This window comes from Saccostrea cucullata, unplaced genomic scaffold, assembly GCF_032062105.1.
Source record: "Saccostrea cucullata isolate Sc308-1 unplaced genomic scaffold, CSIRO_AGI_Scuc_v1 ctg900, whole genome shotgun sequence".
Classification (NCBI taxonomy): domain Eukaryota; kingdom Metazoa; phylum Mollusca; class Bivalvia; order Ostreida; family Ostreidae; genus Saccostrea; species Saccostrea cuccullata.
In genome coordinates, this window is record NW_026940784.1 from 92,673 (window position 1) to 105,109 (window position 12,437).

The 12,437-nt window shown below is 31.3% G+C and overlaps 1 protein-coding gene and 1 long non-coding RNA gene across 2 annotated transcripts; both read right to left on the minus strand.

The window, feature by feature from the left end:
- Positions 1-4,347: 4,347 nt before the first annotated feature.
- LOC134256321 (uncharacterized) lies at positions 4,348-9,193 on the minus strand. The gene is made up of 4 exons (XR_009989701.1): positions 8,000-9,193; positions 7,610-7,714; positions 7,140-7,293; positions 4,348-5,880 (listed from the first exon to the last, which is right to left on the minus strand). It is a non-coding gene; the product is annotated as an uncharacterized LOC134256321 (long non-coding RNA).
- Positions 9,194-9,979: 786 nt separating this feature from the next.
- On the minus strand, positions 9,980-11,352 carry LOC134256319 (type-2 ice-structuring protein-like). Its single transcript, XM_062738973.1, has 3 exons — positions 11,266-11,352; positions 10,573-10,666; positions 9,980-10,260 (listed from the first exon to the last, which is right to left on the minus strand). Exons 1-3 carry the CDS (start codon positions 11,296-11,298, stop codon positions 10,040-10,042), a joined length of 348 nt encoding a protein of 115 aa, XP_062594957.1. The 5' UTR covers positions 11,299-11,352; the 3' UTR covers positions 9,980-10,039.
- Between the last annotated feature and the right edge of the window lie 1,085 nt (positions 11,353-12,437).

Genomic DNA, 12,437 nt, shown 5'->3' on the forward strand with positions numbered 1-12,437 from the left:
TAAAATGGGAGTTTTCTTAGTGAGTGAAGTTTTTTTTAAACAAATTTCAAGGCATTATGCCAATTATTGGCAGTGTTCTGAGCATTCGAAACGGGAACACAACTCACGAAAATTGGTGACGTTAGATGACGTCACGGTGCACTGGAGAGCATTTGCTTTGATTTAAATGGTGTAATAACGCCGTAAGAAACTTTAAATGAATTCAGAGGGAAAAAAAATCCCCACAAAATTACCAGATCTTTTGAATAAAAGTTTTCTATGTAAAGTCTTCCTTGAACGAAGTCACAGATAGTACAAAACATGGGGCACAACAGCAATTGTAATAGCAAAAGACGATGTCACTGTTGCTCGTCAATACAAGATTGTTATTAGTTGAATGATGGTGGGAATATTGTCTGTAACTTACCAAAAAAAAAAAAAACGTCAGAAGATTGCACGTTTTTGCCAAATTGGCTCATCAACTGTTTATGGAGACTAAAGTATGTGCATCAAGGAAATTCCTAAATTTAAGTGGGACTTATCAAACTTTATTTTTAGCGCAAAAGATGAAACGTGATTCTGTTTTAGACAATTTGACGTTATCATCTGAGCGCCGTTAAGCGACACAATACATAACATAAAATCTCATTCTTTGTTTATTATGCATATAATTTTTTTAAAATTTGCTGTTTATTCCGAAGAAAAGTATTAATGAGTAGTAAAAATTTCAGAACGGAGAGATGATTATTATTCACGCGAAACAACTTGTCCACGATTTTACCGGACAACCCTCGTACAATAACTAGAACACAGTGTAAACTATATCCCAGAACCATTTAATGTAGACAAATTTTACATTTGTTCAAAGTTACATTTTCTTCTTTGATCTTCCCTTTTTACTTCAAGTGTGAAATTGACATCAATTTAAAATAAGCTCTTCCACGTTTTATGGGTTTAGAGCCTTAATTTGAAAGTCAAGATCAATTAAGTATGACTTACTCAATCATCATTTCGTTTAGGATGACAATTTGATTCTGTTACAACATAAAGTTATACAAGGTATGAACATGTCGCGTAGCTTGAATTAAGAATAAGCTCATCCACGCTATATGATTCAAGAGCCTTTTTTTCTGAAGTTTATATCAATTGTGATTGACTGACTTATTAATTATTTTATTTATGATAACCATTTGATTCTGTTGCAAAATAAGTTATCCACTAAATGCCCATGTCGTGCTAAATTTTAGATTACAGACTTGTTTATGTCGGATAATACAAAGGGTTGGTATTGCTTTGTCGTTAAATATGGAAAAAAGACCTTCAGGAGTGGTACTTTCTTATGCTTCGATTGCTCTTTTTCCTCTGACTGAAACAATCGAAGTGTCATATAATATAGCTTCTACAAAAAAGTTAACCGTAGAATTACGCAACATGTATCTCTACAAAAAGAAAGAAAATATATATACAGGTTTCCGAAAATATAATATAATAATATAATTGATTCAAACGTGTTTTTTGTGTACAGGTTTGGTATTTTTAACATAGAAGGGTCAAATTAAATTGACTTTTCTTAAGGGCATACATTTTGTTATCATTTTTTGACTAACAAAATGTGAATTCTTTTGAAAGCAGCACCACGTCCCAGAAAGTAAACAGAATGTAAAGACGATTACTAAGTTATATTTTTTTTAAAATTTAAACAAGGGTATGCTTTTGCGATATTGAAATTTGTTCATGACCTACGTCCAGTTTACATCACTATGTGTTTTTACTAAAACTAAAAGTTTGAGACTCAGGTTAAAAACCGAAGTATAATTTATTTAATTTCATGGGAACTTATTATTTGTTAAAATCAGTCATTGAATTAAAATTATTTAATACTTCAATTAAACGGAAATAAAAAGAATTATGATCCGATTTGAATCGACTCGTGACTTTGACACAAAATGATTGTGTCACCCCTTTCCTTGTAGACAAGCCTAGCAGTGTGAAGCGTATCACGAGAACAATTTCTCTGTATGATAAACATGCTTTAAACGTATTTTCATACGCTCCCCGAAAGTTGCCTATTCTTTGCAGTCCGCTGTCCCTAGTATCATGTCAAATGTCTAAGATTTCGAAAATGTTCATTACCCAAACATGACCTGACAGGTCGATAAAATCAAATTAGTAATCGAGAGGCTTCCCACAGGTAAATGACTAATATTTACAATAGAACGTTATGAATCAATCAGAAGGATATGGAAATAACGAACAGTATTCAACACCAAAGTCCCTAAAGACAGCACAGAGCAAACCCGGACTTCTAAAACATCAGAGTTGAAATCAGGTGCCATGGAGGACTGATTATCCCCTGCTGACCGGTCACACCCGCCGTGTACTCCTTGTCATGATCGGGAAGGAACGGAAAAATCCGTCGTCAATTCATTGTATAAATAATAACAATTAGTATGAAAAATGTCAGTCAACATTTGACTCAATGATAAATTGTATTTGCTGACAAGTCATTGTATCGATCATAGAAACTTACGAAATGGTGACTTTAAACGAGACTGCTGATATTCTTGTTTCATCAACTTGCTTGTCAATAATTTACCTCGTTTTCTCAATTGATCATACGTAGAGCATGCTCTTGCATATTGAATCAATTGATATATATATAAATTCCGTATGCAGGTGATGAAGGTATATTGCTGGATAAGTAAGGGAAGTTGACGATAGAAAAGTTAAAGTTATAATCTTTATCATATAGCTTGGTTGTTAGACTGCCATTATCGTCTTTTTCAAGTAAATAATTCAAGTATGAAACAGATGTGTCAGATTCCGTGGTATCTTATCTCAACCTCACAAAGATGTATTGTATCGACGTAGGAATGGAATAACCATAATTGTTTCTTCATTTGTCAATTCGTCATCAATATATCTAAATGCCAAGTTGAAGGCCACAACAAGTGGGTTTTTTTTTCTTTTGCACAAATTTTGCTTCATATCAATACAAAAATAGGTCTGCTTATAACGGAGCGCAACTGGTACCCACTAAAATTCCAAAAGATTGTTGGAAGACCCTGTCTCCAAAAACCACATAAACATTGTCAATCAGAAACTCAAGCATCTTTTTGATGTCAACTTCGGAATACTTGTGTGGGCAGTCAGAATATGTTTTAACAAAATAATTTTGCAAATGACCAATGACCAGGTAAGTTAATTTACGAGTTCCATTTTTAAGTGCTAAGCGCGCATGCGCCAGCGCTTTCTAGGGTGTCTTCAGATTCCATGATGATTTTCATGATCTTTTAATCAACGACCTCTACCGACCATATATGTCACGGCTGCGTTCAATACCATAGTCTTAAGTAAACTTATGCCCAGTTTGATATATGCTACATACCCAGTTGTTTTGAGAAGACAGCTCGTCTACCAGTAAGATGTCAATTTATATTATACAGTCATTTTATTTATAACTGTTATATGGAGAAAAAAAAGCATGCAAAGATTGAACGTGTAAGATACTACGTTTAGATGAAGAAAATTCCTTAAGTTAGTATATACATGTATCTCAAATTCATTTTGGCTCTGTGGAATATTAAACATATTCAAAACTGGCATATGATTTTGAAGAATTTCTTCCTTGGAAAGGGAAGTTTGAGTATAAGTTGGATTATCACTTGTAGAATTAAATCCAAGTTCGTCAAAAATACAATTTATATTATGAGCCTTACATTGGAACACAATGTTGGTACCTGCTTTTTCCTCGTACTATTCATGTAATCTATCTATTTTTTTTTCACTTTTGGATTTTCGAACACAGAAGCATATAAGATTTTCATATTGCGCCTCAGTCTTTTAATACGCGACTTTAACATGGATCTGATATATTTAATCCATTCTGACAAAGTGTCAACGTCTTCATTTTCATATCTGGCCCATCGTCTGGCGTATTCTTCAACAGAATTTATATTTATGAAATTCCGACGCCAGTTGAAGAATCAGGGTTTCCTATATTTAGGACCTTTTAAAATAAGTGATCTAAGGTCCTCATTATTAAATATAATATATTTTCGTCACTTATAATAACGTGTCCAGCGGGACTATAGTTATAGGATGAAGAAGAACATGGACACGATGGAGGATTATGTTTCAGATACTCGGTATCCAGGCCGTGTACAGTTTTTTTGGAATTGAAAAGATTTGAAACAATGGTCGATGTATTTTTGTAAGAAAATATAAGGTGTAGTCTTTGACTTGAAGTATGGTGGAATACAACACTTGACTCTTCTGTGATGAAGAATATTTCTTATAATACATATTATGTAGCCTCATCAATTATTTAATGGCATATTAAAGTTTAAAGAAAAGACTGATTCTTTAACCCTTTCTCTTCCGGCGCATTTTACGTGTTTTTGGAGGCCTTTTGACATGTCATTACTAAATTATTTCTAACTTTTTTATCCTAGGTGAAAGCTAGGCATAATGCATACCATTTTGAAGGGGATTACATAGAGATGATATTTTATGACTATTTAGATGCTCAACCACTGACCTTATTAGTAAAAATTGAGGTCAAAGGTCAATTAAGTGCAACATTTTATGGAATTTTTTGATACTTTTTAATCTTCAAGCTAAATATTAAGTATTATGTATGTTGAAATAGGAAATTTGGGATATACCCACAAAAGAGCATTATACTGTAGTACACGAAACACATAAACTTTTTTTTCAATTCTGCATATAACTACTTAAAAGGGGTTGCTAAGCAACGCAGAATTCTTTAATTTTCGGGCAGAAATTTTCATTTTTTACTCAATCTAGATACATTTATGCATCCATGCACATATTAAAGTTAGATGTGAGGTCATAAAATTACAAGGGACATACAGTAGATAAATTGTGTTAAAGTTTGACCTCATTAGAACTATTTCTAGGAGGTCAAAGGTCAATTAAGTGCAAAAGTTTCATCAACTTTTTTCAACACATTTCGATATTCTTGCCATAATTTTACACAATGGATGCTGAAATGGAAAATTCTGAATATACTCTCAAGAAGGGATCAGAACTGCAATATCCATGCATCATTTTAGTTCAAATATCTGTTTAATGACCTTTTAGTGGTTGCTAAGCAACAACATTTTAAAGGTTTTGGCTATATACATGTTTGTTATTTCACATTCTGGACACATTCTAGACACTTTTTGTATATTTCATGATATTGTTTGTAAGATATATATGGGCCATAAAGATGAAAGAACATTTTTGTATTAAAAAAATTGACCTTGACACTCTTGTTCTTCAGGGGGTCAAGGTCATATCAGTACAGAATTCTGCTTTAAACTGTAAGTAAATATCAATTTAGAAATGCTTCATACATGGAGAAATCATCTAATAGTTGACGTAATAAAAATGGCAAGCAAAGAATTCTGGTCTGCTTCTTACAAACCCCTAGCAAAACATGTATACAATCTTTTTGTTAAACAAGAAATCCATTCTCTTGATGCCATTAAAAATAATCTTTATTTTCATGGATTTAATCTAACAAGAAAAAAAACTAAATGATTTCATTTCAAGATTTTTCTGGTATAACAGAGCTTAAGGGGTTCAATAAAGACTTGACATGTTATCTTGGAGGGAAATGATAATAATAAATAGCATTGGCAATATTTAGCCCAAAACTGTTTAGTCAATAAGTTGAAAATTTGATGCTTATATCCAAATATACAAATCCAGATATATTGCAAGATGAATTCCAAATCAGACTGAAATCTTCAACAAAATGTTGAAGAGCACTTTTACTTTGTGTCCACCATTCTCTTATCAACTGTTACTTCTCTGTAAGACTGGAGGAAATTCTTTGACTTGTCCAAGACATTATAATTTGCTTTCAAGTTCAAGTGATCAGCTTCTATCCTGTAAAAGATTTAAATATTTTGAAACAGATACATGTCATTGTGTATATGAATTTACATTTATAAATAAAATTAAGAATGCTAAAATTACTACATTTATTTGATTTTCCTTTTAAAATTAAGATTGCATCTATTGTGTGATTCAAGCAGTTAAATGATATTGTTAAGTCAATGTATCAGGACTGATAATTCAACAACCTTGTAGTAAACCATTATGGTAAAATTACTGAACTAAAACAAATAGCATATATGGCAATCTGACTAAAGCCAGACCTCTGTTTACGCTATCGCAATATATAAAAAAAAATCTGGCAGTGGATGGAAGATCTAATTTTAATTAGATTGCTACGATAGCCATGAAGGGACACAGCAATTTTTCAAAAAAGTAAAAAATGAAATCTCAAATTAGACAATCCAATTCCACGGATACTAAATCATTCCCTCGATTTATAATTCGAGATCTCGAGTTACACAATCCGATCTTACAGAATACTAATTCGCCCCCTTGATTCATAATTTGAGATCTCGAATTACATACTGGTAATTCGTTTTCACAGATTAATAATTCGAGATCTCGATTTGTTACAACGTCAGTCCTATGATTTTGGCAATCTGTGCTCTTGAATTTTATTACATATATGTACAGATACATCCAACCATTTTAATCAATTAGTGCGTTCACTTCTTTTTATTTTGTTTCAGCAACCGGTCATTTCCAACCTCTTTCATAACTAATTCAACGTATATTTATTTTAGAAATATTATGATTACACAGGACCCATATTCACTTTACTATATCGGATTTTCAATTATCTTAATATACACGTAACCAAAAACCTCTAAGATTTTTTGTTGTACAAATATCAGTACTAGCATATGGATTTGAAAATGTTCATGTATTTTTTCATTTTGGTAATATGGTAATATGTAATAAAAGGTTGGATGTAAAATACTACAATACTCTATTCTTTAAACATGTATTACCATATCCGATGTGTACAGATAAATAATTTTAATGAAATCATGGGAAGGGTTTACATTCCGAGGGAACGTGTCAATTAAACTAAGAGAATGAATTATACAATCTGAGATAATGGATTGTGTAATTTGAGGGAAGATAATCTGTGAGAATATGAATTGGCAATTTGTTATAACAGATTGTCAATCCCAGAGAATGGATTGTGTAAATCGAGAACTTGGTTTACTTTTATAAATTTTTAAAAATTCTATGTCCCTTCATGGCTTTCATAGATTGCATACCTGCATGGCTGCCAGGGTTGTAAAAAGAAGGGAGACAATAGACTGCAATGTTACTTCAGGGCAAATTCAGGCTGTTCGTGAGCATGGGAGTGTTGATAAACCATCCAGAGAGTTTGACCACCCATATATATGATGTACGATAATTGGAAAGTGTCTGAAAAAATGAGAAAATGGAAATTCTAACCACAAACTTTATGCAGATTGGAAATACAACAGCAGTCTATAAAAACAGCTTGTTTCATACCTCGGCATTCATTCAAATAGATATTACGTGTTTAAATAATGTGTTTGTATGAATAATCAAGCATCATAAGTATTATGTGTTTCAAACACTTATTTTTCAAAATATAAATCAAATGTTTATAAACTCATATGAATGATTTATCATGAGAATGACGCAAATGAAATTTGACTTTATTTTTTGAAATTTTAGAAATACAGAAATTTTCAACAACAAAACAAAAATTTACCTGTTCATTGGTGTCCTTACATATTAATTGGCATTCGTAGATCATGGTGGGCTTAGCAAGTGGGTATTCACAGATGAAAGTATTGTTGCATATGTTGCCAGCACCCTAAAAATTCAAAGTGAAAGTGGTATATGTACACACTGGTACACACATACTGAAAACAACTATCTATTTAATATTATGGCAACTTTGATTTTACTTTGAACTTACGAGTGTTTGTCAGAAGCATCAAAGTTCAAAAGCAACACAAAATTGGCTGAACAATACGAAATACGCACACTGAAATAAGAAGATCTAGTACATGTACATGTCTACATTTAGTTTTCTTTTGAACGTGAACTAATTGCGTTTTAAAGTTAAACTATTCAGTCAATATACACGTATTCTCACCTGCTAATACCAAAGGATGTCCGTATTATTTGATTCATTGATGTGATGATCTTCGTCGTGAAATAATCATGAAAATTGACGTTCAGATTTCGGATCACCATCATGTTGTTTGTTTACTGCTACCATAGCGGAAACACGTGGTTATTTCAATTCGTATCAACTCATACAGTGATGAGTCGTATTTATTTATAAATGCGAATTCTTGTTTTGTTAAATTTCGTGCTAATATAGATCTAATTAATTTGCAAATTAAGTATACAATATAACAAGATACAACTACATTAAAATCTGATTTTTTTTTAGTAAAGATCGACGTTTAGGGAATCTACAATTTTTCTCAACATTGTACATCACTACATGAAATTTTCATCATTATAAATCATGAATAAATTGACATTTCATTTCACACAAAAGGCAGAACGATAGTAAATATTTGTTTTTTTAAATGTATTTTTGTATTATGCATTTATTTCAGTAAAAAATATATATTTAAATGGTCAAAAAAGTCTTATAAAAGAATTTGTTGTTTCGAGTAAGACGCAACAATATCGACCTTGACGTTACATGGTAAATATTGACCGATTTTTCCATAAAAACTATGCGAAGGTCACAAATTCAAATTATCGTAATTAAAAAAATACTGAGCGTAAGAAGGCCTGTAAGGGCTTGTTGGAAAGGAAATTTTCTCCACTTTTACCAGCTTTATTTTGTTTTCCCTATTTCAACACAGAAATAAACATAAAACTGAGCTTTGTTTAAACATTACGAATAAAACCGAGAAAAAACACATAAGTGCAAGAAAATTCTTGTTTTTAAAATATACCTTAAAGTAATAACAATAGTTTTTACATATTTTAAAAGTAGAGAAAATATGCTTTAAGAATATACCATGCTTTCTTCATAAAGTTAAATAGGAAAAAATTGTCAATCGTCTGGAAAATCGGCAATCGCTTTGGAAAATTACGCCATTTTCAAAAAGTCACGTTTGTCTTTACAACGTAAAATCGATTAAATACCGGCAATCAAGACATAATCTTTTTAGATATTTTAAAAGTAGAGAAAATTTCCGAAAAGACGATATATAGTTTATATACCTTCATGCTACCATTAAATAGATACGGAGATCTTATTTTCGCGAAGTCGTGTTTTAACGCGCCACCGGTCAATTTGACCGGTACGGAAGTGAAGGGGTTAAGCAACATTTTCTTCAGTAAATTATGCTGCTTTAAAAAAAGTCTATGATTTGCAATTTACATAATCACAGATTCTTGTGTCGAGGAATCAAAAATTGGACTTCCCTCCGCCTTTTTTACGCTTATGTTTTGAACGACTTGATATTCCCAGTTGATACTATCTTCAAGTAAACCCACCACAGAGTCAGTCACATTCTATTTCATATCTAGATCTTTAACAAACAGAATTTCTACTGTAACTATTCCTTAATTCTTTGGTGGATTTCTCTACCACTTGTATATGGATTTTGTCTCTTTACTGTCATTTATTCTATAAGCAGTATCATGCTCTGTTTTTATCCTTAATCATTAAATTGAGGCAGGCTACCATAAAAAAAGAGAACACTGTAAGAGATTATTATAGGGAATTAAACAGCATCGTTTATAGACAACATTTCATAAATTCAATTTTCGATCTGTTATTGTTATACTTACCGCTTCATCAATCTATCTTGGGTTTTCTATTTAATTTTAACTAACACTTTTCTTTAAAAAAAAATGAAAGTGCTTTGTTTTTATATCAAAATTGACTACAAATTTCTTTATTTACTGAATCTGTGCATAGGGCCCATGGCGGTTTTTTTTTCTCTCTTCTTGTAAGCACTTGATACCACCTCTGGAATTTCCATATGAGTAAATGAAAAATAGTGTGTGCACTCAATTATTTATCAAGTGAAGTTCCAATCTTTGAATCACTTTGAAGATCTGATCCGACAAATGTATATTATATATAATAAACAAATTTTACGAAGATATAGGTCTTTCTAGCTAGGTCCATATTGATAAGATCTTGTTAATCTTTTTGCGTTCAAACAATTAACCGCTCACACATGAAAGAAGCTTGATTTGCATCACAGTTCATATCATCCCACATCATGTCAAAGTTAGCAGATAAACCCATACATTCATCACCTCCAGATGTATCAGGCTTGTTAGGTGCCCAATCACTGAAGTTTACCGGTTGAAATGTTGTTGACCATCTCCATCTGTTCTGAGAGAAGGCATCTGTTCCTCCGATAAATGTGTTGCCTTTAACAAAGAAAAGAACACGTTTTCTATTACTGGTAAATGCAAAATATACATGTTTAAGAATCGTTTTGAATGATCTAATGAAAGATTTTGCCAATTACACTGAATGTCAACTAAGAAGAAAAAAGACAGCAATTATTAAATTATTTAAAAAAATTATAGCAATTTGTTGGAAACAAAGACAAGAACCTAAATTAAAATTTAGAATAGGACAATTCGGCAAATGTCTTCAGAAATTATTACCAAGAAGATAAATTAATAAGTTGTTTCACGAATCCTAATGCATGTACTTTTCCAAAAAGAAAATCTAACCATAGCTACTCTCCCTTGCGGTGCTCTTCAGAAAAATATTTTCTTCCAATGTCTCTATTTCTGCTAATTTTGCCCCAAGTTCTCGACATTCAATCTGTTGACAGAAAATCAATTCTTCTTAATCTTCGCATTTTTTGTGAATTTTTTATATATATGCAGGGAACTTCAAAACATTTCGATATCATTAAATCATGTGCGATATTACATTGGTATATACGGGGTTCCGATTAAATGCCAGGATAGCAAATTTTAGACTCTTTACACAGATGGAATCAGTTTCGATTGTCAATATGCAACCTATAGGCAAAATGTATTTGCAAACAAAGTAAGGGTATCAACAGTAGAATTTGTTGGAAGTAGGTCATGTTCCCCGTACCTAATAATGTCACGTGGAATCTTGTTAAATTAAGTTGTGAATACAGGAAAAAAAACGTGGTATCAGCATTTTTAACGAGAAGAAGCTAAATCTTCTTGCATCGATGTAGAAGTCATATAAAATGCAAAGTGTAAAACATTTCGTTTTTAAGATGGCTTAATCAAAATCCTTATATAAGAAACAAATATGTGTGGACTAGAATAAATTACTGAATTATTTTCTGTATTTATTTAAACCTAGATAAAAATAAAATGTACTTTTACACCAGTGTATAACGGGGACGAGTTTTATTATACATCTTGATTTATCATTGTTACCTGTGCGTCTAGCCATTTTATTTCTTTCTTCATATGTAGATAGTGGGATTTCCCAAACACTTTCCAGATCGAGATATCTGTAACAAAAAAATGGAATTAACTCATATCACTTTGTTTAATTTCTTATGTATTAACAAGTATTATTATCTTTTTTTTTTAAATATTTTATTTTGATAAATACATGAACTTCATATGGAAGAAAAATTGTGCATTATATTCATGAGATTGCTCCTATGTGATTTATTTCTCATTAATAATCATGCGATCCTGCATAGACTGGATATATTCCATTTCTTAAGTTTTTATTTTAAAACATTCCAGCCCATTTTCCAAGCCATATTTACTTGGGTAGAATTAAAGGAAATTAATGCTACCGTCTTTCTTAATAATAGAATGTAAAACATAACTAAGAGATTGCAGTTTTAATATTACATTTAAAATAAATCAACAAACAGATAAAAACACGACTTTTGTCATCTTTCCTTCAATAACACAAATTCTCTTGCTTCAAATTTTCAAAGCAAATAGGCTGGTGCAATGTTACTTTAGCATCAGTGGTATTATTATTACTCGTAGAAGATATAACGAGAAATCAAAACATCGACGGAAGAATTTATCTCAAATAGTAAATAGATAAAAAATTATTGTGCTTTTTTTTTCTATGTAAACCTTCATGGAATCTGCCACCATTATAGTTCTAGTATGGCCGATAAAAAAATGTACAGACTGGACACCATTTTTTCATAATGTGAGAGGTTTCTTCAAAAAGAAAAAAAAATCAAATAATGAATAAGGCTATAAAGTATCTTTAGAATTCGAATTAAGTAAACAGCGAAAACAATTATTTAGAAGTTTTAAATCTACTTTTATTTAAAAATATAAATAAATATCAGAAAGTGTATACACACTGTTTTGTTAACCAACTTTCATTATCTTCGTGTTTTGCAATATTCTTTTACTTGCAAATATTTATCAGCACCACCCAACATTCACTTGTGTATAGAAGATAATGATATATTAGTTATTGCAGAGAGATTCTAAACTGACAAGTGGCGAATGAATATGTCGCCACTTATATAAATAATTAGTTTGCGATATTCAAAATAAATTTCCTTGATATTCTTTTAAAAAATAAAATTAAAGCTACACTAATTTTCTTTTATTAAGAATGG

Excerpts from the sequence above, each read along its gene's own strand:
- LOC134256319 (XM_062738973.1), bottom strand. The coding sequence starts at position 11,298 with ATGAAGAAAGAAATAAAATGGCTAGACGCACAG. Across the intron at positions 10,667-11,265 it reads TAAAATGGCTAGACGCACAG|ATTGAATGTCGAGAACTTGG; the intron begins GTAACAATGATA and ends TTCTGTCAACAG. Across the intron at positions 10,261-10,572 it reads CGCAAGGGAGAGTAGCTATG|GCAACACATTTATCGGAGGA; the intron begins GTTAGATTTTCT and ends TCTTTGTTAAAG.